This window comes from Alexandromys fortis, unplaced genomic scaffold (assembly GCF_014885135.2).
Source record: "Alexandromys fortis isolate MF-2015 unplaced genomic scaffold, M_Fortis_MF-2015_v1.1 scaffold_5, whole genome shotgun sequence".
Lineage (NCBI taxonomy): Eukaryota > Metazoa > Chordata > Mammalia > Rodentia > Cricetidae > Alexandromys > Alexandromys fortis.
The window spans coordinates 21,932,696-21,959,547 of NW_026067924.1; the positions used below are offsets into that span (position 1 = coordinate 21,932,696).

The 26,852-nt window shown below is 44.6% G+C and overlaps 1 protein-coding gene across 2 annotated transcripts in view; it reads right to left on the bottom strand.

The window, feature by feature from the left end:
- Window positions 1-213: 213 nt before the first annotated feature.
- Window positions 214-26,852, bottom strand: part of Gli3 (GLI family zinc finger 3) — a 264,925-nt gene continuing 238,286 nt past the window's right edge. For both annotated transcript variants that reach the window (XM_050142747.1, XM_050142748.1), the window contains exons 11-15: window positions 15,983-16,132; window positions 14,309-14,473; window positions 10,191-10,481; window positions 6,485-6,812; window positions 214-5,744 (exon numbers count right to left, since the gene is read on the bottom strand). In XM_050142747.1, coding sequence (XP_049998704.1) covers window positions 3,424-5,744; window positions 6,485-6,812; window positions 10,191-10,481; window positions 14,309-14,473; window positions 15,983-16,132 — 3,255 coding nt within the window. In that variant the 3' untranslated portion in view covers window positions 214-3,423. The remainder of the gene's footprint in view (window positions 5,745-6,484; window positions 6,813-10,190; window positions 10,482-14,308; window positions 14,474-15,982; window positions 16,133-26,852) is intronic.

Below are 26,852 nucleotides of genomic sequence, written 5' to 3' on the forward strand. Positions count from 1 at the left end.
ATTCTAATAAAGCACACACACACACACACACACACACACACACACACACACACGTCATACACATTCTACAAGATCTTTTACTCTAGAGAACTCTAATATAATTTGTATGTCTAATATGGATTCAACTATAGGCAGGGAAGTTCTCCAGAGAAAATATTCTTTTTATTCTCATAGGGATTAAAAGGAAGAAAACAAAAAGAATCCAGTAAAGTATTTCAGTACAAAGTTTTTTTATTGACACTGTAAGAAACATTTTTATTTATTTATTTTTATTTTTTTTCTTTGTTACAAAAGGACTAAGTGGTTCTGAAAGCCAAGGCAGAGTTCATGTGTCTGGGCTGCCATTCCCGTGGCCTATGAGCACTGAGCAGCCACAGGCTTTTCCGAGGAAGGCCCAAGGCCATCACATACCAACTCTACACCTATGGTACTTGAATATATTTACATGTGTTGTTCTTTAAAAAGGATTACACATTTTCTTCTTTAAAAATCTAAAAAAAGGTGGAGAAAAGAAACATAGTTTATCTTACACATCTGCAGGATATACAAGGGTAACTTGTCAGAGGAGAACATCCTCCTATCGGCTTCAAACAACACAGGAAATCAGTCACACGACAGTTCAGACCGCTACAATCCTGGGCTCGCTTCTTGGTAACACTGTCTGGACATGCAGCCTTGTAGTGCTGACTGGACGACAACAACTGGTCCTTCTCATTGACAAGAGGAACATAAAATAAGGCACATACATCGTAAGAATCAAAACCCATGGCTCAGGACGAGCCAACATGTGAGAAGCGGGGAAGTGAGTTATTTAATTCTTTAGAAAAAGGCATGAAAAACAAAAACCTTTAACACAGACACTAAACGAGAGTACCATGTATGAGCCTGTACTTTCACTAAAAAGCAAAGAAGACACTAGCATCATCAACATTGTCTCTTCTCCGTGCGACAGCCGAAGAGCGGAAAGAGGTTTCAGACTGTGAGCAGGATTGGGACAGAAAATGCCATGCCTGCAGAGATCTCATGTCCCACAGGATAGTTTGAGTGACCAAATGACCTTTCTTGGACTGGACTATCATGACAGATTATCTTGGGACAGAATACTTTCTACCATCACCACCCCCTATTTTAAACCTGTATCCTTCTGAAATTTTCATATTGAGAAAAGTCTGATAGAGTGGAAACACTGGTTCTACAAATCTAAAGGCAACAGCTTAGAAAATAAGGGTGAAAATGAATAATTAAAGAAAGAAGAAATAAAAGAGGCAGAACCAGAAGGGGAGGTGGCAGTGGTGCTGGTCCTATGCGCTGCCTGTCCCTCTAGGAAGGGCAGTCAATGTGGAAACCAGGACACTTGAGACTTCAAGGTCACTTGCAAGGATTCCGCCTAGGCTCCTCTCGAGGAGGCAAGGGTGTGACAGGAACCAGGCAGGCTCCCTCTCCTTGCTGAGCAAAGAGGAGAATCCCGAGCCTCCTTTTCTGAAAGTAAAAGTAATAAAGGGATTGGGCCAAATTTATCAATAAGGCAAGCCAGGTAAGGCCCAGACCAGAAAGTTCTGACCAGACAGAGAAATTCAGGGACTCCCTTAGTGGTTCTGGGAGGAAAAAGCGACCTGCTAGAGAAACAGAGAGGCCTTCATTTGCACCCCAGAACCCAGACCAGCAGTTCCCTCTGGCCCATGGTCTCCTTTGATTTACAAGAAGTCTCCTGGGAGAGGCCTGCAGATTGTATAGATTGCTCTGCTGGACCTGGGGACATTTAACAGAAAGCAAACTGGTTAGCTTATCACAAAGTCCTCCCTGTTGGAATCTGTGCTCCAGTGAGAAAACAGGCATGGGTAAAATTGGCTGGTGGGAACATTCTTCCTAGTCCCTAACACTTCCTTGGCTTTCATCTTTCTACTCCTAACTTTAATGCAGGATTTAAGAGGAAAGCCACACATCTGTATCAAGAATTACTTGGGGAAAATTCAGTGTTGGGGCTGATGGGCTGACATTTCTTTTGTATGTAGATGATTATCTACATAGTTTTAAAGTAATATGCTGGATAATCCGTGTGCTCTGTGCACACACAGTATGACTTCATGTGTCAGCTGCAAGTGAGGAGTCGCTGCACTGGGTAAATCTTTAAAATCTTCATCCACGCTAAGGAATAATGGAACCACATGACTACTAAATATCATCTTTCATGCTTACAATGCTAAAAATGGTTAAAGCAATTTATTCCCAATGTCAACGGATATGAATTTTTGCCTTTTACAACTAAGTTTTACACATCTTTTAAAATAGGGCACTTAGAATAGACACATTCCCTTGTGATAGTGAAATTAATAAATGGTAATGATACATCCAGTCGTGGGGTGCTTACATACCTACTTAGAGCTACATATAATCAATCTTCAGTTATCTATGATAATGACGACAACGGTGGGACCAATAGTCAATTATAGCAAGCCCACAAAACAGTTCTCAAGCTAACTCTACCCAATTGTTTCAATCTATAATTGGCCTAACTTCTTACAATGAACTAAAAGAGTGGCTGTCTGCACATCCACGCCTGTCCACTCTCTCCCGGCAGTGCTAAATAATGCTGGATATTATAAAGGTCAAGGGGACGCAAAGGAGGCGACTGAGAACTGACCACATAGATGTATGCATGGGATGCACACTTACAGAAGAATTGAACCCTCGAAAATTCTTTGAATGAAATGCAAACTATTTCGTTTGTAAGATCCCCAAAATTTCCATTTTTGTGCAGCTGTTAAAAGGTATGCCCTGAATTGAATCAAGGTGGGGAACACATAAAAACCTGCTATTCGTACTAACTATAGAGCACCCACAATCTTCAAACCCACCATTCAATTCTTGTATTCAGTGTGGGAGCTAAACACACACATACACTCACGTGTGCGTGCACACGCATGAACACACGAACACACACACACACACACACACACACACACACACAAAGCAAGCCACTGAGTATTGTAAAGGAAAACTTGAAAAGAGTGAACCTGCAACCCCTTGGTCACAGGCACATCGCTTCTAGTTCCTGGGGTAGCAGAGAAGCAGGCCAGATCTTTGAATTTGATGACTTCTCTTCTAGAAGAACATGCACATCACACATTTACATGGGTTCATTTGAAAGAGGGCAGGCTTACAGGTTTAAAAAAAAGAGAGAGGGTGATTTGAATGTCACAATACTGACTCAAAACTGAAATGGAAGACAGTTTCTCCCCTAGAATACCTTAGGGTTTTTTTCAGAGTCCTTTTCCATAAAAGGAATATACTTGAGACACATCCCAGTCAGGTGAGATGAGATTGCTAAAATACAAATAGAACTTAGAAAAAAAAAAGGTCCAAACAGAGTCAATGAAGTCGTTCAAGTTCTACTGTTTTACCTCTGCTTGCGGTCCTCCTTGCCTACTGCATAACTGCAAGGAACTTGCTTTCTTCTGCTAGGGAGGTCAGCAAAGAACTCATATCCCCGATAGCCATGTTGGTGGTACCCATGGACAGGGACGGGAATGGGAGGGATGCCCGTGGTGTGGTGAGACGGGAGGAGCTGTGGGAAAGGTTCTGAATGATACTTGGGCTCAAGGCCCCTGACATTAGGCTGGTATGGTCCCCATCGTCTATGATGGCATCAAAATCGATCTGCACACCTTCTAGGTCATGACTGTCAAAGCTGTCAACTGTGCTTGTCACTTGGTTAGCACCTGGGGAAAGTAACTCTGAGTTTTCAGTGCCAGTCCCCTGGAGCAGGCAGTTGGCATCTGAAAGGGAGAAGGAAGCAGCTTTCCGGTCTTGCTGACTGAAGCCCACGGTTTGGTCATAGAACTGACCAGAGTAATTCTGCACATTCGAGCAGAGCTGCTGGGCTTGCCCTTGTGCCTCCATCTTGATGCTGCTCACCCTGCTCGTCTGGCTCACATCGCTGAGCTGTCCTTGTTGCAGGGTGAGGCTGCCCCTCGGCATTGCCTGGCGCCTGCTGCCCCCATAGCTGGCACAGGGCTGGTAGCCCCTGACCACTGCCATGCTCGATGGCTGGTTGCTGTTGTCCTGAGTCCCTGGCAGGCAGCTCTCTGTCCCTTGGTAGATGTTGATATGTGAGGTAGGAGCGACCTGCCCTAGGATCTGCTGGCCAGGGCGGCTGGTCCCCTGGTGTTGCATGCTGCCGCTGAGTAGCTGGTGGGCCATGTATCCCGGTCCCATCTGATCTTGGGTTTGTATGCCATTCACTGTGTTGCCAGCTAATTCATTTGGTGCTGCGGACAGACCAAAATCTAGCAGACCCCCGTTCTCTTGCAAGGCGTTGCCTTTCAGCTTGGACCCTTGGATCCCTGCACCGCAGGCACCGTCTAGTGCACTAGAAGCCAGCGGCTGTCTGCTGAGCTGGCTCCCATACTGCTGGGTCTTATAGGGCTGTTCGTGGAAAGCATTTCCATTGGTGCCAGGTCCATCTCCGCCGTGGATCACAAAGTGCTCTGGGCCATTGTAGGTACTGTCGTTCTCCCCGAGGGTCTGATATCCCCCGGCTGGGCCAGTCCCAGCCTTCCATGGATTCTGCGGGTGGACCACCATATTGTTGTATAACCCGAAGGCTCGAGCCTGCTGTACGGTAGGACGCTGACCACACTTCAGCTTAGAGGACGACAGGTCGGAACTTCCAGAACTGACCTCATTCCACTGGATGGGCAAATCGGTTTTGCTGCCCTCAGAGCAGGGCTGCTCCAGAGCTGAGTACTGCTGGCCAACATGGCTGTCTGGCAGCCCTGGTAGGTCCAAGTCCTCTGGCCCATGGGCTACTTTGCTATCTTCAGAGATGGCACTCTGTAACTGTTGCCCATACCCTGTTTGGTTCTGGGAATTTAAATACTGTACCACGTCATCTGGCAGGAAATCTTCATCATTCAAGTTGGCATCAGCATCCATGGTCAGGGCCTCCAAGGCAACATTCTCTGTGATACTGGGAGGACAAGGAGATGCTTGGAAGTACCGGGGCTGCTGGCTGCTCTCTGGCCGGGTATAATTTTGCAGCACTAAGCCACGCTTTTCCACCGAAGGAGGCAAACTTGGAGGATTGAAGCTGTTGAGGCTGCTGAAGCGTTGAACCCTGGGAAGTGACATGTTCTCGGAGACTGTCCTGACAGGGTCGCTGGCTCTCCTTACACTGTTTGCTAGCGCATCGTGAGGCAGCAGGTGACGCCGGCTGTATGCGTGGCCCCCTCCATCACTGCACCTCCGAGGAGGATGGACTGGAGGCAGGGTCACCCCTGAGTCCCTGCCTTCCCCAAGCAAGGCCATCCTGGTCTTCAGGCTCAGCCTTTCCATGTGGGGCAGGGGTGTAGGTGGTGGACCGCCAGTGGCAGCAGCGTATTTGGCCTTGAGGCGGTACTGCTGCACAGGCGTGAGGCTGAGCAGACTGGGCAGTCCATCACCCTGGCTGGCCTCGCTGGACCTCCGTGAGGCATCTGTGGAGATAGGGTCGTAAGAGTCAGCCACACTCACGTTCTGGGGTCGTCCTTCAGCCTGTGATGCCTCACTGGACCTGCGGCTGGAAAAGCAGGGGGAGATGCCCGAGGATCTGCGGCTGCTCAGGTAGGCAGAGCTGATGGTGCTGGTGTTGCTGTCTCTCCTGTTGAGTGTGTTCAGCACCGTGAAGTCTACACCAGACAGGTCACTTCTGCTCGGGAGAAGGGTCCCAGGCCCACCCGAACTATAGTTGTTATTGGACTGTGTGCCTGGAAGGAGGTAAAGAGGGAAGAGAGGAAAAGAGACGTAAAGTTAAGAATGTCTTAAATCAGCTGCGACATTTCCCCCAAGCATTCGACTAGCTTGTATTTCCTTGAAATGGGCAAACAGATAAAAGTCTCTTGGTTTTATGTTTTGGAAACTGAGTTGGGCACTAACCACAAATGCACCTATTGCTGAGTTTTTTTTTTCTTGTCCCGCTGGAATTTGGACAGTTACAATTTCTCCATCAAAATCTGAGTCTAGCGGGGTGGTGGAGGTGCACACCTTTAATCCCACCACTCGGGAGGCAGAGGTAGGCTGGTCTACAAAGCAAGTTACAGGGCAGGATCTATGTGAGTTCGAGGCCAGCCTGGTCTACAGAGCAAGTTCCAGGGCAGGCTCCAAAGCCACACAGAGAAACCCTGTCTTGAAAAACAAAACAAAACCAAAACCAAAAACAACAACAACAACAACCCCCCCCAAAACAAACAAACAAAAAACCCCAAAATCCTTTACATTTTTAATTCCAGTATTATTCTGTTATTATTTCCAAAATATGAACCATCCAGCAAAGCAATGTAAATGGTTCAACATTAACACAGATAGGATCTAGCGTAAGTTTAGGATCTGTGAAGAAAGTAACACATATAAAACTAAGGGCTCCAGGTCCTCTTGGCATGTGCTGGCCACACATAAAGGAAAAGAACCATGTCATGCGGACAGACATGTGGTTTAAGGTGGAACTTACCATTTCCTATAAGAGGAGACACCGCAGGGGCTTTGGAAGGTAGAATAGGGTTCAGTCTTGGAAACATTCCATTCACTTGTTTTAGCCTTTCAAGTTTGATGTGCTCCATCCATTTGGTCCCTGCCGGGTTTCTCCTGGCTTGCAAAGCAAGGGCTGTGGTTGCCGTGGAAATGGTCGAGTCCATGATTGGGGTTTCATCAATGGCACTGAGGTCGGCTACACTACCTCCATCCGTCAGAGGAAGCTCGAGCCCACTGTTGGAATAGTTGCTGATGGGGGACTGTTGGCTGCTGCATGAAGACTGACCACCAGGGCTTGGCTGAGATGTCTATGGGGTCAAGGAAAAAGGAACAATGTGATATCAGGAAGCGTAGAGGAAAGGAAGCCAAAATGACAGCTCATGCAAGTCAAGACCTCCATGTTATCAGTGGGTTAAATGAGAAGAAAAAAAACGATGTGCTGGTGGATGAAGTAGCCTTTGGGCCAAGATGATAATGGCCCACCAGGCTGATGCACAAGGGAGGTGATGGACGGTAGAAGATGCTAGATGTGATGTGATCATGGTTATCAGTCATGGGATCCTGTTCCAAATGTCAACTGTGCAGACATATTTCCTCATTTTCAACTCTATCTCCGGGACAGTATTTTTGGGCAGATTTCATCACCACTCCCCACAGCAGTTTCTTTACGTAGATAATGGAATCAATTATTAAAGGCTGTTACTGGAAATTAATGTAAATCTCAGAGAGCACCTAAGCATAAAGACCTGATAAAGTTAAAGGTGAGGTCAGAGGCTTTAGTATTTATTGTTTCAACGGGGCTTCATCACACATACAGGGGATGCTCCATAGGGCACATTATCTCCTTTCCAACAAGGGTCCCTCTAGGCTCTACAGAGTGGGTTTTCAAATTATTCTATCTTTTCCTCCCTGCCATATTCTCCTGATATTATAGACCTTCGGGCAGGACTCGGGTCAAGACAGCTGTAGTAGGTAAATCGTCAATCACTGTGCTTCTGTCATACTCAGAAGGGAAGAAAGGCTGCAATGGACAGTGGTCCTGCGTTTATATGGTGATTTTTACTGATTCCTCTATTAGTGTATTCTCCAAATCTTAACCGAGTGGACAATGAAAGGAAATTATGTAACTATTCGAAATTTAATGTGACTGACTAGTCTCATACAAAGAAAGTCCATGCCAGGGCTTCCGGGATAGCAGGTGAAAAGCCTGAGCATCTCAGGGTCTGGGAAGCACCATGAGAATAGAGCTATAGCACACAGGATAGTTGGTACACTGTACAGCCATCTATGTAAGGCTGCGTCACATCTTTGTGAGAACAAGAAAAGTAATGTTCAGAGAAGTTCAGTGGCCAGTGAAAAATCACAAAGTTTAGACTCCCCAAAATGGCTCATCTGTGCTCCTGTAGTACCCTCTAAGGGTTCCGATAAAATCTGGAGCCACTAACAGCAAGTCAAAGACTCACTCAGGTATTCTCAGGTGCGTTGTACAATGCTGTGAAGAAGGTAATCATTCAGGTAACTCTCTCTCTCTCTCTCTCTGGGGATCCCTTTAGCTTTATTTATTGCTTTCACAGCATATAAATCTGAGCAAATACATACTTTCTTAGCAACGCCACATGATACAGTAACTTCACCCTGGGCAACCAAGTAGAGCTATCACAAGTATGTAAATTTTTGCCTCAGAAAAGTCTTGAGGCACCAACTCTTCTTATGGTTCTGAGAATTTTTACAGCTTTGGGTAACTTATTCTTTGATAGTACAGACAGAGTATATAAGTACATGGGTCTGTGGATAGGAGTATGCTCACACACTTCCAGAGAGCATGTAAAAGGCCAGGGCACTACTTATATGCACTCTGACAACTGAATGGAGGTGAAGTTGCTAACAAATTTATCTAAGTCTTCTTCAAATTAAACAGTATAAGTCTGGTCCCACACTTGAATTTATGCGATTCAGGACAGCAATTAAGCAGACTTTGGGAACAACTGCTTAGTTGGCCCAGTGTGATTTATTATGAAAAATAATAAATAATAGGAAAAAGTAACAATGAGTTTCATCATCTGACTTCCCATTTTCACATGCTATGTTCAAAGGCAAAGAGCTGAGTAATGTTCACTAAAGATATCACAAAGCCGTAAGAACAAAAGAAAAATGAAATGGGAAGAAAACTTGCATGTTAAAATGAAAACAAAACAAAACAAAAAAGAATAGAGAAGCCAAAATTCCCTCACCTTATTACCCACTGTCCTTAGGAAGTGAGAACAAGACATTTGGGAGCAATAGACAGAAGAGGTGTTGCATTAATAAGAAAAAAGAAGAAAGAATTTAATTTATAGCATGATAACCAAATTAAAGACATGTTTCAAAAGAAATAATATTAGAAATGTAACATAATGTCCATTAATAAATGTCTACGAAGGCACCCTGGTATTTTTAAATGTGTGTATACACACACAGCATCTATCATGGTTTACCTTGAGGAACTTCAATTTTGTCACCTATAAATATGCGGTGCACTCTTTATCTCTTTGAGTATGAGTCTTATAATTTGTTTATAAATGTTCACATGTCAAGTCATTTTGAGATAAACTGCTATAAATAATTACTTAGCAGTGGGAGGTATTGTGGTTTGGGGTGACATAGAAACCATCTCCACTCTTACCAACCTGCACTGCAAGGCCTAATACTAGAGCCATTGACACTGTCACCTGTTGTGAGGAGGGGCAGCTCAGACCCAAAATAACCACACAGAAACTGTATTATTTAAAACATTGTTTGGTCCATTAGCTCTAGCTTCTTATTGGCCAATATTTATATCTTAATTTAACCCATTTTTAGTAATCTGTGTATTGCCATGTGGCTATGGCTTACCGGGTTAAAGTTCCCAGCCTCTGCCTCAGGCAGGGCTACATAGCTTCTCCCTAACTCCTCCTTCTTTCTTCAAGCATTCAGTTTAGTCTCCCCCCCCCACCTCTATTCCCTGCACAGTTTCTTTATTAGCCAATGGTATTCACAGCATACAGAAGGGAATCCCACATGAGTCACCCACTAATCTTGCCTTTGGCCTCGTAACCCTTTGCTCTGGCAAGTTCCACAACTGGCACCTCTCCTCTCCCTCCCATTTCCAGGAGCCACTTTGTTCCCCCTGGTCTGAGCACTGAACTCTGTCCTCATGGCCTCTGCCCTCAAAGCCCATTGGCAATTCCCCTTCTCTAGAAGGTTTTTATGTGTCTATGCCCCATCATCTGAATTGCACTTGTCTTCCAATCTGTGTATTCCACTGAACTGTAAGCAAGCCCCCAAAGAACATGTCCTTCAGCTTATTCACTCTGGGGTCACTAGGGCAAGGAAGACAGAAAACGTATTTGTAGAAAGGCTTATTAAGGGATGATTTTCTATAGAGTGGCCACTTGGAGGAGACTGCCAGCCATGTCTGTCTGCCACAAGTGGGACAGCACCAGAGGAGTTTTGAAAGTCAGGTAGGAATCTTAGAAACTCCTTCTGAGCAAAGTTATTGTCTAAGCAGATTAGCTTCAAGAGAGCAATCTCAATCACTGGGCTCCTGACCCTCAAATCACAGGGGCCAGATACAATAAAGAGGGCCTGTGTTGTCCCCCTGACACGCTCAGTTGGATTTTTCTCAATGAGCGATCAGCTCTGGGAGAACAGGAAAGTGAATGACATACCATGGGCTTCTCGGCCTTGACCGTCTTCACCTGGAGGCATTCTTCCCGCTTTGAGGTAGTGTTGCTCAACTCCTTCTGCTCACCAAAGGCTCCCTGAGTCGGCCGGCCGGGGGACCGGGACTGTGAGTGGCTGCCAGAATCTCTCGGCGGTGGAGGCCGAGGGTGCATGTCTCCACGTTGCTTCTTGGTGACATGAGCCTCGGGACCATGTACAGTCTTCACATGTTTCCGGAGAGAGCTGGGGTCTGTGTAACGCTTGGTGCAGCCGGGGATTTTGCATACATAGGGTTTCTATCAAATGCCACAAAAAAATGGAATTGTCGACGGATGGTTTATAAAAGTGATTATGACTTAGTAGTTGTTCATTACCATTCTACTTCTTTCAAAACCACTTCTAGAGCATTCAGACACCTTTCAGGTCTAACGACTTAGAAAGGCTATTTGGACGGTGCTCGGTGTCCATAGAATCTAACTTAATAGGGCATTCTTTCAGGGAGCCACGAAAGCGGTAAAAGTGTATAAATTGCCTTTACATTGTTGGAAGCATTTATGCTCAGGGAGGAAGTATCACGGCTCTCCATCTATTGATGAGGATAATGGCAGGAGGCTTACAAGAAGATGGTATCAGGACAATTTTATACATCTTGCAGGAGACAAGTTTGTGTGAAGAATTTTATTTTTATCTTATCTTGGTTCTGAGATCTAATAATTTTTTTTGCTTGGCAAATGTACTATTTGTACACAGGCATTATAATAATAAGAAAGAAAATCAAATGCCCAGAGCTGTTCTCATGTTGTTTCACTAAAATGTGCTCCTATGGGTAGCATCACAACTCTTTGGTGTTCACAGCTGAAAATGCCCAGAATTTTAGAATCTGGTCTCTAAAGATGCAGCCTCATTATAGACCATTCGCACACCCTTTCCACACATTTCTCGGGGCTGGGGAACGGTTTACAGAAAACCAGGACTTCCAGTCTGCTCTTCTGACTTTCCACATCTGCACGTGATGTAACTATTTCATGTTAGTCGGTGATCATGCCTCCTGACATAGTTACAAACACGGGATGTTTATAACCAGATATTCATATAGACCACAGAACTCTTCCTTTGTTCTGTACCAATGCCAGACTTCCAAAGTGATACAATTATGGGTCGTTGCTATGACTAAAGTTAGCCCTGCCTGCCCACGGGCTCTATGTACACGAACTCAACCGGTTTCAGACGGAACGCTAAAGTCACACCCGTAGTGTGAAAATCTTACTCTTGTAACGCTCACGAACAGATACTTTTGTTCCTGTTGCTACTCCCTAAACAACAGAGCAACTATTTATGCAGCATTTACGCCGTATTGGGCATTTAGAAGTAATCTAAAATGAGAGCTTATTTATGAATATTGCAGCATTTTAGTGAAGCGGCCTGTACATTGTCTGATTCGGATGTGTGTAGGGGTCCTGGGCATGGTCTCGTGCTGAATGCCATGAAGGCCCTATATACCTCCCTCTCTGTGTACCAGAAGGGAAGCTAGTATATAAGAAATCATCATAAAAGCATGATTAAAATAATGTATCTCTAATCTTGGCTAAAGACCCTGTCTTGTAGAATGCATGTCTAAAAAATGCCTTTTTCCACTAAAAGCCCAAGGCCAGACTGAGTGCTGAGATTCTGTAATGTAGAGAAGTGAAGATTTCGAACATTATCCTGAGAGACTTCACCTGCGAATGTAAGATTCAGTTGGGCATAACTGATTCCATTAACTATAAATTATGTCTACTCAGGGGCTGTGTGATTTGCCGCATATACATGATGAAACGAAAGTACAGGATTCCATGCATTAGGGCCAGAAGAATGGCTCTGACAGTCAGTGCCATTACCTTTAGGTGTTTGTACATCAACCCTGTGCTTGCTCAGGGCACCGATGGGACAGGCTGTTCCATCAGCAGAGTGCATGAGGCCGGTATGTGGGCACGGGGAGAGAGGCACATGGAGGGGGCACAGGAGATACTGGAAGAGCAGCTCTTCCTAGACACACATGCATGTGAATATCAAGACTAGCCTGGAAATGAGGACAGGCTGATGTGCAATGGTCACAGAGAAGTTCGTCAGAACGAGCATTTTCAAGAGCAATGACGCCCATCAGCACACCTGTAACCATGTACCCCTGCATATGAACATGACATTAGTTATCTACGGAAATCAACAAGAACACGGATTCCGGAAGTTTATGCTTTAAAATAAAATACATAAACACAACGGTGTAGTCGAACCTTGAAATTAGGTGACAGCAATGAAATGCAATGACGGCCATGACAAATGCCAGACTCGCTGAGCGGTCTGCTTTTCATGTCCTGGGTTTTTAACTTCGGACGTGATTGTTACCATTTTGTCTTGCACACTCAGGTACCATTGGAGAGGTGTCAGTGCATTTTCTCCTGACTACAGAATTTATTTACTTACTTACTTATTTATTTATTTTAATAAAAAGACAAGTTCTTCTTTACATTAGCCGTGAATTCATGAGTCTCCTGCCTTAGCCTACCAGGTGCTGCGATTATAGGGCTGAGCCACTTCTCAGCTAGATTTTCTCACCAAACATCAAATGAGTCCTACTATATGCAAGATTCCCTGTACACAAAGATATGTAACCTTGATAAATACAATAATCTCTCATGTAATGTTTTATATGCTATATACAGAATCTTCTTTCTTGACAGGAAAAAAAATCACACCATGCGATTATTAAATATAAAGTGTTGATTATTAAGTATAAAGTGTTGATACCTAAAGATGCAATGAAGACTCCTCTTTTGGTTGAGATGATGAGGGGTCAGTTGTTAAAACCTGGGCTTAACTCCCAGCTCATGGGTACATAAGGTGCTTGTAACTGTGCATGACCCAAAGTAAACAGCTGCTCAATGGAGCCGTCATTATGAGGAAGCACTTTAGTTAGGTCTTGAAAATGGAGAGTTAAAATTTTGTTGAATAAAAACAGGGACAAGGAGATGCCAAAATGAAGGGTCGCTAGCAAAGGTTCTGCTCAGGAGAGGTCAGACTTGAGCATGGACATATAAACGTAGTTTCAGGAAGAATGTAAGTCACATGACCTGAATGGGGAGTCCTTCCAGAGGTCACTGCTACATAGCCCCTGAAGACGCAAGGACAAAGTCATGGACAGAGATGTGTTGTAATAACTCTCATGTGTGGGAATCACTCCCTGGGTCTACTCTGTTGAATTCCTTGCTATACCCAGCATGGCAAAAGTGCTCGATACATAACTCGCTATCAATCTATGCTCACCAAAAAGATAAAGGCACAAGTAAGAGAATAAGTCAATGCAAGTGAGTATCGGGACTTGTTTAGGATGGGCGACTGCAAGAGCCTGGGTTTCCAGCTCAAGTCTAACCCTGCAGATGTGAAACTGCCCCGTACTCATACGCAAAGCCAAATCCGGAACCATTTTTTTATTTTAAACATTTATCAGTAATCTGGGGCTAATTACCTAAAAATAATAGCATTACAACATAAACCAGCTACTACGATGAGGCTTCGCTCCCTGTGTCTTAAATACCTGCCTTACGTATCAGCTGGGCCACTAAGACTATCTTCCAAAAGCCTCTGGAATCTAGAATGAAATCTAAAGTCTATACACTTGATTTATGCTGTTTGCTCCCCGGAAATAAGTTTAGAACAATGCGCGTGACGATACCTCTGTCTCCAAGACAGAGTGTGAGCTTTCAGCAGTGAGCTCTCACCTGCCCGTGGGATGCCTCTGAGTCTCTTTAGTCAGAGCCCAACTTTGTATGGATTTGGGCATCCAAGGCCGAGCAGGCAGGCTGATGTACAAGTTAAATGCTACTACTGTCTGGCCAGTAGGTGGCAGTTCCAAGCAACAGGAGACTAAGTTCCCCAAGGGTTTTTATAAAATTTCCTCTTCATCTGTGTCACTCTCCACACAGGGTCCATGCCTGAGGCCCCAAACGTTCACTTGCAGGGTCAGAGCCCACTCATAGTGAGAACAGCCCGGAGAGAATAAAACAGTGCACACCTCCTTTACCATGGGGATTCCACAAGAAGGCTCATTGTTTCTGCCTGGAGCCCTGGAGCCTTGGAGGAGGCTTACCTCATTGGAATGCGTTCTGTTTTGGTGCTTGGCCCGATCTGAAGCATTGGAGAAAGCCTTGTTGCAGCCCTCGTGCTCACAGACGTATGGCTTCTCTCCAGTGTGGGATCTCAAGTGCGTTTTCAGGTTTTCTAGTCTCGAGTAGGCTTTTGTGCAACCTTCAAACTGAGGACAACAGGTAAATCTGGACCACTCTACACAATAGCAGCTGCAGCTAGTGCTTAACCCCCTCTCCAAGTGGATAAAAACTTGACCTTTCAAGGGTCAGCAGCTTTTCAAAACCGTGGAACAAAAACTCCACTAAACTCTGCATTTATTGGGATTCAGATGTGGCTTGGGGCCTTGAAGACAAAGCATTGTCAGTGCCTGTAAAACTCCTGAAGGCTTTTTTTTTTCCTTTCCTATTTTTTTTTAATAGACAGCTCAATGTGGACAATGAATTTCATTATCTGTTCATTGATCTCCTCCAATTCCCACTGATTTCAGATTCAGCACAAAGTTCATTAATATGGCTTTGTGTCTATACAAAGCCATGGAATTTGATCATGTTTGTAAAGGGCCTTTAAGATGTAAAGTACCAGGGCTGTGCAGTACTCAGAGCACCTCCTGAGAGAAAGTGCGGCCCACTCCAGAGGCTTACACTCTATTCCTGAGACTGAGCAAAGAGGGAGAATTCAGAGCCAAGGGCAGCTGGATATGCCTTACCCGAAGGCTTGGGATGAGAAGCGGCTTGAGTTTTCTCAAATTTCAGAATATATACATCCACATTTTGAGACACCACAGAGACAGACGATGCGCTCATTTATGTTTTATATATACACCATATGCACACAGACTAATAATAATGCGGTACAATAGTTTCAGTGCACCTGTGTGGTGACTGCAAGTGGCTGAACATGTTATAAGTGGGGCCTTTTACTTGGAACATTATGTTAGCATCCAGACCTTATAAGTAGGACTGAAGTGTTCTCCCATGAGCTACATCCCAAACCTAATATCTTGAGCTTTGTTTTTGATAAAGAATGCTCAACTTAGAGCCGGGCGGTGGTGGCGCACGCCTTTAATCCCAGCACTTGGGAGGCAGAGGCAGGCGGATCTCTGTGAGTTCGAGACCAGCCTGGTCTACAAGAGCTAGTTCCAGGACAGGCTCCAAAACCACAGAGAAACCCTGTCTCGAAAAACCAAAAAAAAAAAAAAAAAAAAAAAAAAAAGAATGCTCAACTTAGGGCCTGTAAGACGGGTCAAAGTGCATGCTGTGCACACCTGACTACATGAGTTTGATACCCGAAGCCCACATAAGAGTGCAAGGAGAGAATTAGCTCCACTACATACACAGACAATGAATTAAACTGAAAAACACATCAATGTTGTGCTTTGTCCTGTAGTGTGCTGAACTGGGAGGGGGGATAAGGCAGACACAGAAGCCATGAGCACAAGGAGCCAGCCACCTTATGCCCGCTTGCCACTATGCAGAGATGTCCTGTCTAAAGCTCAACTTCGGGACACTTGACCTAGACAGTGCACCATGTTTCTCCTTACTACCGCCCAAACTACCCTTGCAGGACCTGGGGTTATCAGCCTGCAGAACCCGAGGATACTACAGAAGACCTGCAGAGGGAAGGGTCACACTCGCCTGTGTGAGGGGACACTGAGGATGCCCAAGCGTGTACTCACTGTGCACTTGTGAGGCTTCTCGCCCGTATGTCTTCTCATGTGCACAACCAACATGTACTGGGCTTTGAAGGGTTTCTGCTCTCTTGAACAATCAAGCCAACGACACACAAACTCCTTCTTTTCGCCATGAATGTGGTCATTGTTGATATGCTGAGGTTGAGGAAAAGAGAAAGAAAATCAGAACATATTAGTCAATTCTCAACGCAACAAAAGAAAGTGAGAAAGTGTTCAACTTTTGAGCCTCGAAGTCACATGAACAGCTTCACGACATCACAATTTAAAAAACATCGAGTACACATATTTTTAAGATAGACTTGCTGATGCTAACGGTGAAGCCAGTTTGGGCGACACTACTGTAGGCTTGGCATCCAGAAAAATTACTTGATACTGAAATCTGTAGAGCACAGGTTTAAGCCTGAGTTGCACAGTATGTGTGTAAGACAGGGTGAGCCGCTCTGTGCCCTCTGTTCTCCACTGGTCCTCCGCACAGGAGTGTGGCTGTTCTCTCACTCATGTGCATGTATGTGTAAGGACCAGGAACACATATGCACCGGGATTCCATAAAAAGGCCTAAGAAAAAAGAGCATTGGATGAGACCGGGGACAGTCTCTTCCTGAATAATAAGCACAGAGAACCAGGCGCTAGGGAAGATAATCTGTGACAGTTGCCCGATGACTTGTCGTTTCTCAGCCATTTTTTCCGTCCACCTGTAGAATTATATTGATAGGGTAAGTTTTCCTCAGATTATTGTGTCCATGGCTGTTTCCTTTGCTCATATGTGGGTGCCTGGTATCTGAAGATCAGAGAGAAAATCAGGTCTGTTGTGGTGGCTGAGAACCAAAGAATTCGGGTCCTCTGTAAGAACCACAATGCTAGTGGTTCCCTTCCTAATGCTCTAACCCTTTAATATAGTTCCTTTTGTGGTGAACCCCAATCAAGGCTTTAGGGCCAGCTCTAATCTACATCTTTAGAAGGATATGTAGCCAGGTAGTGGCAATGCACACCTTTAATCCCAGCACTTTGGGAAGCAGAGGCGGGTGGATCTCCTCTGCGAGTTCAAGGCCAGCCTGGTCTACAAAGCAAGTTCTAGGATAGCCAGGACTGTTACACAGAGAAACCCTGTCTCAAAAAAAAAAAAAAAAAAAAGTAAATAATAGAAGGACATCTGAAGTGCCTTCTGACAGGGGACATGAAAACCTACAACAATATCTGCTGAGGTGTAAGGGAGCTCTCAGATACAACCACACTGGACTTATCTGAAGTGCCAGTGGCACATGCTGGCAATGGCAGGACTTGGGAGCCTGAGCGGGAACACTGCCAATTGAAAACTAGACTAGATCACACAGTGAGACCTTTTCAACACCAAAATCAATTAAGTCGTTCTTTAGTAGGTTTAGTACACGACTCAAACGTCCAGTTCTAGACTATCAGAGAGATTTTTATCCTGTTTTATTCTCTGGCCAAGCTATGTTGTATTTGCCTCATTTTAAGGCTACCAAGTACACATTTTCAAATAAACAGATATGCATCTTTTGGAATTCATCTAGTAATTACAGTTCTCATGAGTTCTGTTTGGAGTGGAGACACAACATTTGATATGTGCCTCTGACTGCTCCAGCTTGGAGACCTAATGGTAATTTTCTGCCACCAGAATGGGGCCTTTTTGATTATTCTTCTAGGTGGCTGATTGCCTGAGGATAAAAAATTTGCATGGAAAAAATAGTTTTCTGTGTTGTTTCTAGAAGTTAGAGCTGGATAAAGGCAGGGAAGTCACTGCCTTCCTTTCCTTGAGCAGGGGTTGGAATGCCTGACGAACTGCCAACCCTGAGCAGCACGGGACAGTCCACACGGAGATGCTCTTGTCATGTGGGACAGTGTGCAGAAGACCAGCGTGACAGCGGAACCGTTTTCCTGCTGGACTTCCTGCCATCAACCAGCTGTCCTAGGGAGCGGTATCCTAGACATTACAGCTGTGCACGTAACCCACGAAGATGTGCATCCTGCAAGGGACAGTCGAGTCAATCACACTGCCGAGGACCATCCCAGGGTGTGGCCCAAAGGACTTCTGAAATAGAGTCTTTCCGAGAGAAAGATAGACTAGCGCATAGGACTGCAGCATGAAATCGCTATTGTTTCGGTTTCCTCCAGTTACTGGAAATTAACAAATTGACTCTTGTCATAAGATTCAGGGAAAGAAGGTGGGGGGCATGGGAGGAAGCAAAGCACTGGAGGGAGGCAGATGAAATACGGAGAGAGGAAAAGGGAAGGTTGTCACTGGAGCAGGTTCTAAGTTTCATATACTCATCCACGGACTGTGTCCTGGTGCTTGGCATTATACAGTGTTTGTTGAGTTTGTTGATCTATGCATAAAGGAAACAGGACGAGCAAAAGGCGCTGCCCTGAACACTTGTTTATCTTCCTGCAACTCGGCTTCACCTGGTATTTGATGCATAATATTTTGTTACAATTACTCTTAAGAATTAAAAAAAGATCTTAAAGACACCCAGGCATGGTCCACTCTTTCCCGGGGGGGGGGGGGGAAGCCAAGGGATACAGAGATGGCAATGACTTTGCCCTCGCATGTCTTCAGGGTGGTGTGCAGTAAGCCTTCTGCAGCAGGCCCAGAGATGGGGACGGAGGCAGACATAATTCCCGCCCTAAGGAAATTACAGTCTCCTGGAGGAAAACAGGTAATAACTTAAATTACTGTATAATTACAGCTGTGATAAGCATTATGAAGGGAAAGAATGGGTTTCATAAAACACATAACGGGTCCGAGATCAGGGCGCCACATCAGGGATCAGGGGTCAGTTCGAATGAAACAGCATTGAAAACAGAACCTGAAGGCTGATGGAAGCCCCTCTAGTGTGCAGGTCAGGCTGAGCGTGGAGACAGGGGGAAGACTACGGCAGACAAACGACACAGAAGCGCTCACTGCAGGTTAGATCTTGATGTCTTTGAGGATGGGGGTGACGTCCACCGACAGGCAGCCCTGGCAGGTTCCAGGCACTGCTGCTGCTTGGCACGGTGAGAAGGTACAAGCTTCCCGTGGGTTACTGGGGACACTGCTGAGATGGTCAGGCATGGTCTAGCTGGCCAGGGCTCACAAAAATAAATAAATAAAAAGCAACAGGCTTTTTCAAGTCTCCACCAAGGTTGCGGGGCTGCACACAAACAACACAGGCCTTGCATGCCTACCCCCATAGAGGATAAAATAACTGGAACCACTCAAGGAGCTACCTGAGCAGCGGCGGGGGTGCCAAGAGTGGGTGAAGGATAATGAATGCTCACCTTCCTCTGTCCTGCTGACCCATCAGAGCAGATGTCCATGAGCCGTCTCCTGAGGCAACCTGGGACCTAGCACTTTTGTATGACGTGAAAGAGCCAGGAAAACAGCCGTCTAGCTCCCCACAGACACTCCCTGCAGGTGACGGGGAGAGGGTGGCTCTGGAACGGGTCTAAGCTGGACACGCTAGGTACTGAAAGTGGCCAGGAAGTTAAGAACTGTATACAATAGCAGGGAGAGCTTTGTCTCTGAGCAGGGAGACCCAGCAGCAAGCAAAGGAGTACAGTTGTAGGGAACGGCAACTATGTGCTTGCTTAGTCGGAGGGGCATGCCCAACTGAGCATGCTGTCATTTCTATATGGGAGGGGCAAGGACGATTTGTGCTGGCTAATTAAAACTCCAAATTCCGCAAGACTAGCTTCTTGGGATTGTCTCCTTACCCCCAGTCTCAATATGTTTTATAATATTTCTGAAACTGTTCTTAAATTCAAACTTAATAGATTACACTTTGTGTGTGTGTGTGTGTATAAAGAAATTCCAATCGTCTATGAGGAAAGTGAACAGACTCTTCTCAGAAGGTGTAGTCAGTTACCATAAAGAAAGATTTTCAAATGTGTTTAACACTTTGGAGGTTTTAAAGATCTAGGAATTAATTATTAATTAAAATTCTAAGGAATCATAACAAACCCCATGTGGTTATAAGGTTTAAATGGTTACTTTCCTTTGAGAGTACCTGGTCTCTGTTGCTGTCAGTCACATGAGCACTCAGATGGACAGAAAGACACTGGTGGCCTCAGTAGCACACCGTGTGCCTTGGGCAGATCATTTGCCAATTCTGGCCTTAATGACCTCATCTGTAAAAATGTGGTGACAAATTTACATATATAAGGGGCTAGCAGGCTTTTCCTGTATAAAGCCAGGCAGAAATACCAAGCTCTGTGCTAACAGTACCTCTGTCACCAGGTACAGACTCAGCGAGGACGTGAGCTGTTTACTTACAAATGTCAGAAATTCGCAGAGGTCAAAAATATTTCTTAACGTTTTCTTTTTAGCTGTTTAAAGCCATCGAAATGAGCCTAGCTGATATGCTCAGCTCAAGGGCCACACACACACACACACACACACAGCAAACCAGGCAGTGGTCTAGATCTGATCCCTAAACCCGTCATTTGCTCGCCCCCAAATGAGATGATTTTTGAAGGCTTCCTTCTTATAATAATATTTGACAGTTTATTTCTCAAACATGAAAAAGCATAAGCAGAAAGAGGTAGGTTTTCAAGCTAAAGAAAAGAATCAAGAAAGGAATAAAAACCGGGTTGCTAGTGAAAAAGAAAAAGAAAAAAAGAAAGTGTTCACGAAAGAGAGGGGGTTCAGCCACAAACACTTCAGTAGATGCATCGTTTTCCTGGGTCTGGGTCAAAAGTGCACTCATCTCTCTCTCTAAAAACCCCAGGTCACGGAGAGTAACACACGACGAATAGACAATTGACAGTGAGCAGGCAGACTGATGCCCTGGGACGCTGGCCTGACACTCAATGGCCGTGAGTTTATTTGTGGTTTCGCTGAAAACGTGACTTCCTAACAGTGACAATGTTAATCAAATATATAAATAATTTAATTGAAGGGAAAATAATGCATGATTAGATTCTAAACTAATCCAACACTACGACATGCAATTTGCCAGAGGCCCAAGGACCAGAAAGAGATAGATGGTCTAAATTACAAGGCTGTGTATGGGAACCACTCTAAATGTCCCCTGTCTGAATAAACAGAGGACACGGGCAGCAGCACACTCCCAACAAAAGCCAAGTCCAATGACGGGACTTCCAGTTGGAACCACACCTGGCCGAGGCTGTGGTAGTTGATGAAATTAACATAACCTGCATAGTGACCAAACTAAGAGTCAGTATTTACCAACTGTGATCATGCCTTTAAGCAGAATTGAGGCAAGGCCATCTTCCCCACTCTGGCCTGCGATAGCCTAGAGAAAGGCAGAACTCAACAGCTCGCTTGCCGACGGGAGAAGTGGAAGGCAGCTCTTTACTTCAAGGGATTCTCTTTGGGAAGCTCTGCCCCACTTGTCAACCAAGGAGACTTGGAGAGGGGCAGAAGAGAGACCTGAAGGGAGAGGGGAAGAGGAAGCTTTTCTTCTCCTTAGCAGCAGCAGAATGGAAGCCCACAATGGGCTTCACTGAGCTAATCAGGGTCCTTTCTTCCTGCTTCATTATGTGCGTGAGTTCCGAGCAGGCCATTTTTCCTAACCTCCAGCTGAAACACACTTGTGGCCCAGCCACTCTGGGTGCTCGCACAGCCTTGCATAAAGCTGCTATTCAATCAGTTCACGAAACTTGGAGGTGCGTTCTGCTTTTGTTCTGCCTCCCTCTCTCTTGGCCAGATTCAATTTCCACTTGGTAAGCACGGCTCCCCAGATAAGTAGGTTCCGTTCTTAGTAACTCCCTGAGAGGGGAGGCTACTGCGCTCTTCAGAGCCGAGCAGAATGTTCACTCATCCCACCTACTGCCTAGGGTGACTCACTGATCAGGAGGCAAACACTGGCTGCCTCCCAAGTCTGTTTTCTCTAGCCGGCAGGATCCAGACAGTGAGGAGCGAATTCCTCCCGCCGATGCCCTGAAACAATCCCTGCTAAGCACACCCAGAAGCAGCAACAGCGAGACGGGCAAACCTCGAGCCCTGAAAACAACAGCCAGCATCCTTCTGTCTTTGGCACTTACCTACTACTGTGCTGGTTTTCCCATCACTACCTGTTTCCCAAACAACACAGATTCCACGGAGCTAAAAGGCCCTCACGCGTGTGTCGTCAGGACTTCCACAGTACCAGGTATATATGAAAGCATACAATACGGTCCTTCTGCACAAGTGCATGTGATTCTGTTTCCCCCACACACATAGACTGATGGACGTGATAGACACAGTAGCGGTCCATGAATACATACTAAAGAAAGTGGAGCAGAGCCATGGGCCTGAAGTTCTCAGGCTCCACAGTCTCTTGCTGTGGCTGGAACACGTACTCTCCCTTTTAGTTTTGCCTACTGTCAATGCTCTGGCCACACATTTTGTATCTAGACCCACCAACATGCCGTTCAGATGCCACGATCACATTTTATATGGAACCCATGGCAGCTGTCCTGCCTCAGCCTCCGGCGAGCAGGTGTGAGTCATCCATCATACTTTGCCCCACGACTCTATTTTCAAAGGAAGGAGTAAGACAGAAACATCTACAACAGAATGCCAAACTGGGACTATCTGATGCCTCCTGACTCTTCCCGTGCCCAGACGAGTTCATAAATGGGGCTGTTGGGAAGAGACGCTAGTGTGACGCCTCGGGTTTGGTGAAGAACTGTGCCCGGGGGGATGAGGATAGGAGGGATGTTCTATCTGGCGTAAGGTGAGGCATAAAGAATTAAACGATCTTAAGAAAAAAAATCAATCTCAATTTGTTTCCTGGGTTTATACGTCTATTATCTCTTGGTTTAGGTTCCCAGAGATATCTGTGGAAAGGAGGGAAAGGAGAAAGTGATTTAGACTTCATTAAAATTTAATTCACAGTAAAACCAGTATGGGAGAGAGATAGAAATGATCTACCTAAAAGAAAAGCAAATTCCCTGAGAATTCCTCCCACTTTACACCTGAGCTCAGCTGACATCTTCTCGCGAGCATTACTTGATAAGCAGTATTTCTGAAAAGTTCTATGACTGTCATGGCTTGGATTATGTTAGGGACACATTGTGATTGGATTCCTTAAAGCATTAAGAAGCAGAAATAGAAAAATGGTGCAAATCACAAACTATCAGGGCCGAAATAGGCCGTATATATCAATATGCACTTTAATTTTAGATAAACAAAATAATTTAAATTGTTTTGGTGGCACCTGTCAATCTTTCTAACAGATTACCTGAGAAGCCACAGCAGCCTGCTGTGGGAGGGGTCTTCTCCAAAGACTTCCCAGAACGACTGCTACAGTTCTAGCTGGCTAATAAAAATTCTGACTCACCCGTAGCTGTTTGACACACTACAAAACCAATCAGGAAAACATCAAGAAGTTAAAAACAGCACTTAAAAAAAATTTTTTAAAGAAATTTCCAATTTCTGATCTGTGAACGTTAAGTATTAGGTGAGACCAAGAGATCTGTGCTTACTGGTTAGAAATGAACGAATGAGTCCCCACTGGCAGATGTCTAGCACAATTATGCAAGATAATCATTTCTTTTATGGGTTAATGAAGGCAAAGTTATTTAACATGGTGAGCATCATCTATGAATGAGGGGCTCTGCGTTAAGAATGGAAATGAATGGGATTAAAAGACAAATCCTACCTCACTCCCTACAAATCAAGACAGAGGAGAGCTGGATACACATTCCATGGAAGCAAGAACCCATGATCATTCACTGGTGTAGGAGTTCTTTCCGTTTGTGTGTTGCATTCATTGGACAATGGATAAAGAAACTGCCTTGGCCTTTTGATAGGGCAGAACTTAGGTAGGTGCAGAAGACAGAACTGAACGCTGGGAAGAAGGACAGAGAGAGCCGCCGTGCATCTCCCGCCTGAGACGGACGCTAGTTAGAATCTTGCCAATAAGCCATAGTCACGTGGCAATACACAGATTAATATAAATGGATTAAATTAAGATGTAAGAATTAGCCAATAAGAAGTTAGAGATCACGGGCCAGGCGGTGTTTAAATGAATACAATTTCTGTGTGATTATTTTGGGTGTAAGATAGCCGAGGGCTGGGATGAAAAGCAGCCCGCTCCTCCTGTTACAATTCACAGGTAGAATCTAAGTGGACAAGGAAGAGTAAGGTTCTGGGGCCAGCATTATGGCACAGATGCACGCTGGAGACACGTTGAGTGAAAGAAGCCACGGAGCAAAGCACAAACAATTCAAGGTAAACCCGTCACCACCAGGCTAAGTAGATCTATGCGGAATGAAAGCAGGTGGCTACCTGTGGGTGGGATCCACGCAGAAAACAGAGAATGGTTACTGAGAGCTATGGTCGTGATAAAATGGATTCAACAGACAAAATTGCTGTATGTTTTAAATGGGTGAATTACACGGTGTATTTATTACATCTCAGTAAAGATATCATCCACTTACAAAGGAAAAAAAATCACAAAAATCTACTCTGTGACGGAATCTGAGGAGGATGTGAGGAAACAGGAAAAGCAACAACAGAAAGAGTAGGTGGTATGCGACTTCCCTAGGGCTTCTCTTCTGTAGAGACCAGGGGCTGACAAGCGGCTTTCCACACAAGCTCAAGGCTCCATGATGCCGCTGACCTAGCTCTGCTCTCCCATAGGAAGAGCTGAAGAAAAACATTTTGAAGACAGTATTTCCTGCTGGATTCCATAAGGGACTCAGAGAGAGAGAGAGAGAGAGAGAGAGAGAGAGCAACCTAGAAACTGCATGGGAATCACATCATGCTTGTTTTTTTTTTTTTTTTATTTCCCTTCCACATCATGAGGAAAAATGGAGGGGAAATTTTAAACTTGAGTTACTAACAAAGTCAACCCCAAATTATCACAAACTAACACCCGTTCCCACTGAGAATATGAAATAATTCACAATTAGAAAAAACAGGATCCCTCTACTCCACACTACACCCAAACACGGTGAATGCAGAATCCCGCAGGCCGCTTGCTGTTGCTTCAAATCATGAGATATCCAGGGAGGTATCAACCTGTATAATATATTATAATATAATAATATATTATATATTTATAATTATATAGTTATAAGTTATATAACTATATAATATATAATACAATATGTATATATAATATAATATATAATAAGAGTTTTGTATTTGATCCTCTATCTTCATTCTAAGAATGCCTAGATTCACACAGAGCAATAGTTACTGATGTAAATCTGCTAAGGACCCAGGACTTCCTTCTCTAAAGCTGTGAGTCCTACCTAGTTTACTGAAACATATCCATCACTCTTCCCGCTCACAGCTCAATAAGGAGACTGGTCTACAAGACATTTTCAATTTCCTAGCCAGGCATTGTGCAGAATGCCTATAATTCCAGCTCCTGGAAGGCTGCGGCAGGAGGACTGGAAGTCTGAGGCCACTTTGGGTTACATGGTGAGAATGTATCACAAAACAACAATATAATAACAACAATAACTTTTAAAACATAAAAAACTTTCAGTTTCTGTTCTGGAAGAGCCGATATCCAAATACAATTAAGACGCTATCGAAACATTTGACCTGCTTACTGCAGAGTACTGGGCACATACCTACCCACACCCTATCCTCTTTCTTTGTTATAGGTAGGAAGACAAAAACATAAACTCTTTTAAAGCAAAACTGATCTGGGCTTTGTAGCACGATTAATAAAAACCCAGAGACAGATATTGGGGTTCAATCTGAAGGTCAGAAAAGCCAAACAGACAGCCACTGACTAGCTCTTACCTCTATCTGAGTTTGAAATGGCTATCTTGCCTCCAGGAATCTCAGAATGAGACTGTGCCTGAGAACTGTCTCCTCCCATCTTATATTCCTCTCTAGTGCTGGGATTAAAGGTGAGAACCATTACTGCCCGGTTTCTATGGCAAACTAGTGTGGTTACTGGGATTAAAGGTGTATGTCACCACTGCCTGGTCTGTAAGGCTGACCAGTGACACTGTTGGACTCTCTGATCTTCAGGCAAGTTTTATTTATTAAAATACAAATGAAATATAACTTAACTACCCCCCCAAGGGCCAGCGTAAGCTTGAAAGAGTTGAAGAGTACTCTTGAATACCACAGATTGGATGGAAAAGAATACTCTACCTGCAGGAAGGAGAAAAGTATTAACTGTATCATCATGGAAATGATAAGTAACTTAGAAAATCCATCTTCTGAAAGGATCATCTATTTCATCTCTTTACGGTGAACAAAGTAAGCAGGCACATGGTTTCCGCCCTGAACTACAGCCATAGGAGAGGTGGAAGAAAGGCTCCCTTCTGTTCCCCAGCCGCTTCTCAGTTCAGCTCCAAAAGAGGACAGCAAAACAGCCAAAAAATGCAACCTCTCCCAGGGACTGGAAGAACTCATCATTCACTTGTGTGGATCATGCCCAGAAATGCAGCGTGTCTAGGAAGCATTACCAAACCTGGACACCATGTGTATGCCAAGGTCGAGTTTTCAGAAGCATGACAGTGTCCTGGACTATTAAAATCCTCCTACACTGTGTGGCTTTCTCCACCAACAGGAAGGGTGACTGGAGTTTCTCTATATATGGCTTCCATATATCTACTGAAATAATTCTTATTTTGTTATAAAACTTTGAAAAGTTGGAAAGTCATAAAAGAATTTACAATAGCACTTCTTAGATTTTAAATTTTAAAGTGCTTAATTCTTATTCTCTCTCTCTCTCTCTCTCACAGAGAGAGATTGCTCACATGAACCTCTACAGGGATATGGAAACGAGAGGACAATGATGTTTTCCTCTACTGCTTTGAAAAAGGATCTTTCATAGAATCAGACGCTTTTGTTTGGGTGAGGCCAGCTAATCAGCAAGCTCCTGGTATCTACCTGTCTACGCCGTTCTAGAGTTATAGACACATACAGCCATAACTG